We start from the raw sequence: 6,848 nt of genomic DNA on the forward strand, positions 1-6,848 counted from the left end.
CTTTATATATCTCCCAGAGGCCATGGCGAGCACATCTAGCTCTAGAAGCTGTTGCCGGAGCAGGCCCTGTGTGCTCTCTCGCCATGCTCTCCCATGCAGGTACTACTGTGCCCTGATGCCTGTTTCATGAGCGTGGTCTTGTCCCGTTGGATAGAGAAGACTCTGGAGGGGCTTGGCCAGTGGTTGCTCAACAACGGCTTCGGTGGTTGCAACTGGGGTGGGCAGGGGGCGTCTGGCCACGTGGCCCACAGCATCATTTTTTTTCTCCAGGACCCGCCAGGTTTGCCCTGTTTCTGCTCTGCTGCATGGAAACCTTGCTGCCCTCCCATATGGCACCCACCCATCGACTACAACCAAGTGACGTCCGAAAAATAATCTTGGAATTACGGCCCATGTCTAAGGGACTTTTGCAAGACTACGTAAGTGCCCTTACAGATTTCTTCTCCAGGCCATTTCTTTAAAATGCCTTCCATTTGCCCCTAGAAGAGGCCTACTATTTTTAGCCCCCAAGCTAGGGCTGCGGATACACCAGGAAGAGATGGGAACAACTAGACAGGATACAATGGAATTTTCATGAGGGTTGGAGGCAGAGATTAGCCCAGACAGTCTGAAGTTCAATGACTTCTCACATACTATAGGATCTGCTTTAGTAGGTCTGTTCATTCTTAACATATCTAGTTCGCGGGGTGTTACATGGATTTTCCTGCCTGTAGCACAACCCTAGGGACGGGCCATCTTGCCTGACCATTTAGTTGCCTGCAAAGGTCAACCTCAGCTGTAAATGATGTCTCAGTGAATTCAGGATATTAAAATCCTCTTGTGGGCACAGAGAGTCTCTCTTACCGCAGAGAAGGGCAGTGAACAAATTGGGGGTCTGTTTGCATGCTACTTTATTGTTTAATTAGGACCCAGTCTGCTTCTGCCAGAGGCTCTGCTGACTCCGACCCCATTGGGAGGAAAGTATGAGGTTGAATAAATGTAAATACTCTTCCATTTTCCCAGAGTTGTCTTCAAGATAGAACCTCTTGGGCAGCTTTGATTAAACGAACAAATAAAACCCAAAACCTGGAAACAACTCACAAAATTGGCCTAGCCCTTCCCTTCCACCCCCTGACATTTAAACCTTAGCCTTGGCTTTAACGGGCACAGAAACAGAGGTTGTTACAGCCAAGGTGACTCTGCAGTTCAGGCTGGTGAGATGCCGTTAGCATTTCAGTTGAATCCCAAATCTCTTAGTCCTTGGGAAGAGGGACAGGAGAGGGTGTGGTCTGGAGTCAGAGGGTGTGGTCAGCATGTTTGGAAAAACTCTCCCTGGCATCTTGGAGGCCTTTCCAGACGTGCACACATCCCCCTGATGAGCTGGGGATACACTGGCTTTAATACAGAGTCACAAAGAGCAAGAAGCAGGAAGGAAACCCAGATGCTTTCCTATTCCCCTTCTCTGAACCCCAGAGCAGCTAAGAGAAGATTCCTGGGAGGGTGTGTGGAGGCCTTGGTCGCATGGAGCAGGGGAGGCAGTATGGAGCAGTGGTTATCGGTAGAGGCCTCAGAATTGCTGCCCACATGGGTTAGAATCCCGGGTCCGCCCCTTGATCTTGGGCCAGCTCTGCGAACCAACTGACCTTTAGTTTCTTCTGGGAAAGGCAATAGTGGTGACCACAGCCTCACACGGTGGTGGCACCGATTACATGGGATGGCAAGGGGGACGTGCCCACCCAGCCCATCACAGAGGGAGCGTTCGGACGTACGCACTTTGACTTCTAGCCGTTACTGCGGATGTAATGTTCACCCATGTCTCCTCCCCGTCCCACAGCTGAAGAAGGAGATGGGGTTGCCAGAATCTAACCATTCCTCGCTACCGTGTCTCAGCTCTGACTCCCAACTGCCGCACATCAATGGCTCCGCCATCCTGCCTTATTTCAGGGCGATCAGACCATTGTCAGATAAGAATACTATCGATAAAATCATAGAACAGCTGGACAAACTCAAATTTCAACGTGAACCAGAAGCAGAGGTTTCTATGCCTGCAGACAACTTTGAACGTAAAAACTTCATCTTGGCCGTTTTACAACAGTTCTCAGCGTGCCTGGAGCATGTGCTTCAATCATTGAATTCTGGACCCCAGTAGGCCATTCAAGGCCATCTGGCTGAACCTATTCCTTTTGGAATGGTGGAAATGTCTGAAGCCTTGAGAAAACGTAACTGGCAGGCTAAGGGTGACTGCTCTGCTGTAAATTATTCCAATGAATAATTTCAGTGAGTCCCCAGATGGGCTAGTCCCGGGAGGACTGAGGTATAAATGTGTGAGTTAACTTGAAGAGATGTCAGGTTATGACGCTGTTCTCCGTCTTGGCATTTATAGAATGTTTTTCCTCGGCAGACTTAAATCTTATCTTCATTATGCCTTTGCGAAGGCAGAAGGCGATACCTGTGTTAATTTATTGGTTTTTATTGTATTGAGAGTGTTAGTGCTCCTCAGGAACTATTTAATAAATTATATTGAGTTTTTCTCATGATCTGCTTTGGATTTTGTGAGGGGGTTAAAATCAGTGGCTGGGAATCCAGGCTGGGTGGTGTTGTGGCTGAGGGAGCGTGGGGCATGCTGTGGAAACAGATACCATTTCTCCCCATGGGACAGGCTCAGTAGCAAATAAGAGTAATTCTAGCAGCGACAACCATTTATTGAGGATTTTCTTTATGCCAGGCCATGTAAGTACCGTTACTGTCCTCTTTTTTTTTTTTTTAATTTTTTTTTTAACGTTTTATTTATTTTTGAGACAGAGAGAGCATGAACGGGGCAGGAGCAGAGAGAGAGGGAGACACAGAATCGGAAGCAGGCTCCAGGCTCCAAGCCATTAGCCCAGAGCCCGACGCGGGGCTCGAACTCACGGACCGCGAGATCGTGACCTGAGCTGAAGTCGGACGCCTAACCGACTGAGCCACCCAGGCGCCCCACTGTCCTCTTTTTATAGGTGGGGGAAACTGAGGCAAGGAGTCATTTAGTGACTTGCCTAAGGCCACACTAGCTGTTAAGGCAGACTCACACTTACCCTTCACCACTTTGCCCAACCTTTGTCCCTCTCTGGGCAGTGACTGGGTCTTAGGAGCACTTAATGGCGTGCCCGGTACAGAGCAATCATTCAAGTGTCTCCTGCACGGTTCCAAACTGGATTTCCAGTGCCTCTGCTCCTGTAAAGTCCTGTTCCATCATTGCCTCCATGACTTCTAAGTAGCCAGGGCCAAAGATTTTCTCATTTGAATGAATGTTGAGTCCAAAGTCGTTAATGGTTCTTTGAGATCATTTGGACCAATGGCTCTCAACGCATGGCCTCCGGGCCAGCAGCATGGGCATCACCTGAGGACGTGTTGGAAATGCGCATGCGCGGGTCCCACCTCACACCTACTGAATCAGACGCTTTGGAGGGGTAGTCAGTGATCCGGGTTTTAACAAAACCTCCCCGTGATTCATATACACGCTGGAGCCTGAGAACCACAGATCCTGAGTTGAAAAACACCTTCATATTCATCTTATTTGGGGGAAGATGAGGCCCAAAGAGATCCTCTGATTTGCCCACGTTCTCATATAGGGCGGGTGGGGGGGGTGGTGGTGATGTTATTGGGGCTCCGAGAGCTGCAACTCACCCGGGAATTCTCTTTCTTACTCTTGTGGGTATTTCTACTTCAGCACCTCCCGGGGCTCTGAGGCTACACACATCGTAGCCTCCAATGACCAATGACAGTGTTTTGGTCAGCCTTTCCCAAAATATCCACCGTGGTGCTCGTCTGTCATTCTTTTTGACTGTCCTATATCAGAACACGTTTACTATTGTTAGAAAAATTACCCCCAAGCTGGGAAATCAGGCAAAAAAGATGACCACGTGTCCTTCCAAAGAGTAAAATAAATATCCACTAGTCTGCAGTGATACAAATAAATGGAGGAAAAGGGACAAATGTTCCTTACAGAATTCTAATTAATAAACATAGAAGGAATGAGGGAAATAGAAAATCACCATTAGAACACCTCAGTTGTGGGGCGCCGGGCTGGCTCAGTCAGCAGGGCACGCAGCTCTTGATCTCGGGATTGTAGGTTTGAGCCCCACATTGAGTGTAGAGATTACTTAAAAATATAATCTTAAAAAAAAAAAAAGAACACCTCAGTCATAATTGCTGTGGGCAAGATCTACAGATGAAGGCTAAAATTAATGGGTGAACTGCGAAGAAACAGGAAATTTGCTTCACGACAAAGTATCTTCCCACAAATATTTACTAGTCATTTGGCAGTTTTAACATAGGTCTGCAAATTCTTTGATATTTCCCTTCCAGGAGGTGGAGGGGAACTTCCCTCCTTCTGATGCAGGCTGGATCTGTGATTTGCTTCTAAAGCACTGAGCACAGGAGGGCAAGACAGCCACACACGAGGGAGAAAGCGACAGACAGCACCCCTGCGTGAGGCAAACAGAGCAGCCAGTGGATGTCAGGCACCCCTGATCTGCCGTGGTGGGGAGGGTGGCTCGTCATCTCTGTGGGACTCTTCCCCCGGATCCACACCCACCCCTTCGCGAGAAAACACCAGGCAAACCCGAGTCAAGGGACATTCTACAAAACCCCTGACCACAGCCCTTCAAAGCTGTCAGCGTCAGGAAAATCAAGGGGAGACAGAGAAACCTCCACCTGGGGACCAAGGAGACATGAGGGTTGGGTGCAGTCTTGGAGGGGATCCTGATAAAGGACATTAGTGGAAAAACTGGTGAAAATTCAAATGAAGCCTGCACTTATGTGAATTTCTTAGTTTTGATCAATGTACCACAGTTATGTAAGACGTTCGCATTTAGGAGAAGCTGGGAGAAGGGAATATGACAATTCTGTACTATCTAGAACTTTTCTGTATAACTACATTTATTTTAAAATAAAACACTTGTAAAGGGACCCCTGGGTGGCTCAGTCGGTTAAGTGTCCGACTTCGGCCCAGGACATGATCTTACGGCTCATGAGTTCGAGCCCCGCGTCGGGCTCTGTGCTGACAGCTCGGAGCCCAGAGCCTGCTTCAGATTCTGTGTGTCCCTCTCTCTCTGCCCCTCCCCTGCTCTCTTCTCTCTCTCTTTCTCTCTGGCGCGCGAATGCGTGCGGGTGCTCTCTCTCACCCTCTCTCTCTCTCTCAAAAATAAATATTAAAAAAATAAATAAATAAAACACGTGTAAAACTCCACTTCTTTGGTCCCACGAGCCACATTTTAAGTGCTCCAGAGCCACATGTGGTGAGTGGTTCCTATACTGGACAACACGGACGTAGAACATCTCCATCGCCACGGAAAGTTCTATCAGACAGCACTGCTCTCAGGGGATGGGGCATGATTTGTTGGGCATGATTTATTCCTGAGTAGGTCCCAGAGTCTGTGAATTTGTAGAAATTGTAGAAAATGTGTAGAATTAGTAGAAATTTGTAGACAATTGATAAGGTACAGATCCTTCCTCTCTGGTAGAGAAGTAACCCCAGAGGTGAAGAGGGTTTTAGTGGCGGTGAGGATGAGGCAAACACCTCCCTTCCCATCTCATTCCAGCACTCATTTCCCTCAATGACGATGGAGAGACAGAGAAAAGGAGATGTCACCTTCCCGTATTATCCTTTGAGCCAGTTGTGCTGTGCTGACTGATGCCTTCACTGATGAGGTAAACAAAACTTTGGCACCTAAGTTACCTGGAATTCAGCTAACAAGGACCCACACGTAATTAGAATCTCTTTCGGTGATAATCTGCCAAAACCCGGAAAGAGGCAAAAATACCGTCAGATTCTGGCGTTTTGTCAGAAATTTAGTATCTCCTCCATCTACTCATTTCCACGGTATGTCCTGTGCTCAAGACACTCCAAAGTAATGACTTAAAAAAAAAAACCCAATATCACTGACTCACAGAGGAAAGGAAAACAAATGTTCCAGAGTCACAGGGAAGCAAAAACTACTAGGATCTAATACGATATGATTAATACGACACTCTCGGAAGCTGAGTAGAAGCTTAAAGTCGCCCGATTTATAAAAGAAGAACAGGCGATATCAAGCTTTAAGAAAAACATTTTTAAGTAAGGTCATCTTCTTGTTCTGGAGAATTAAGAGGTGAGAGGAAAACTAAAAAGGAAATAGAAGGGGTAATCAGATAACGAATGAGGAGGAGGAGAGAGAAGAGAAGGCAAAGAAGTGGTTAAATGTAAACTAAGAAATCAAATAACCAGTAAATGTGAAACTAGGCTGAACCTTACTAGTAACCAAGAAAAGCAAATAAATAGGAGGTCATATCAGCACCGGCTTTACACACGATAAGGCCTGATGGCAGCGACGGTGCGAAAGGCCTACTCAGCCACTTCCGGAAGTAGGTGTCTGTCTCGCAGAGGATTCCATCCTGCCGACCCTCTCCTGCTATTCTCTCCTGGTGGAATTTCCTAAGGAGCTGATCACAGACTGGACACATGCAGACACAGACGCAGACACAGACAGACACACACCCGGGGGGGGGGGGCGGGGGCTAACAGCATTCGTGACAATATCAGAAACACACGAGGAAACCTGCGTCAGGGAAGGTCATCTGAGGAGCAGGTGCCAAGGTGGGACTCTCCATACCAAAGGCTCAGCAGTAGCAAAACTGTGAGGGGCAGCGGAGGCGCAGGGGGTACTGAGGTCAGGCCCCGGGCCCCCGTGGAACAGAAGGCTGGTGGCAGCATGTTAGACTGAAGTGCTTTTCTTTTCTTTTAATGTTTATTTATTTTTGAGAGGGTGGGGGAGAGGGGGAGGGGCAGAAAGAGAGAGAGGGAGACAGAATCCAAAGCAGGTTCCAGGCTCTGAGCTGTCAGCACAGAGCCA

General features: G+C 47.9%; 1 protein-coding gene across 1 annotated transcript; it reads left to right on the forward strand.

Annotated features, from left to right (window-relative positions):
- The first annotated feature begins 83 nt into the window (after positions 1–83).
- On the forward strand, positions 84–2,178 carry IL31 (interleukin 31). Its single transcript, XM_078436028.2, has 3 exons — positions 84–99; positions 271–419; positions 1,814–2,178. The coding sequence occupies exons 1-3, from the start codon at positions 84–86 to the stop codon at positions 2,126–2,128; spliced, it is 480 nt and encodes a 159-aa protein (XP_078292154.2). The 3' UTR covers positions 2,129–2,178.
- The last annotated feature ends 4,670 nt before the right edge of the window (positions 2,179–6,848 follow it).

This window comes from Panthera onca, chromosome D3 (genome assembly GCF_046562875.1).
Source record: "Panthera onca isolate mPanOnc1 chromosome D3, mPanOnc1 haplotype 2, whole genome shotgun sequence".
In the NCBI taxonomy this organism is placed as follows: Eukaryota; Metazoa; Chordata; class Mammalia; order Carnivora; family Felidae; genus Panthera; species Panthera onca.

Coding starts and splice junctions, on each gene's coding strand:
- IL31 (XM_078436028.2), top strand. Junction 420..1,813: donor AGGGACTTTTGCAAGACTAC/GTAAGTGCCCTT, acceptor CCCGTCCCACAG/CTGAAGAAGGAGATGGGGTT.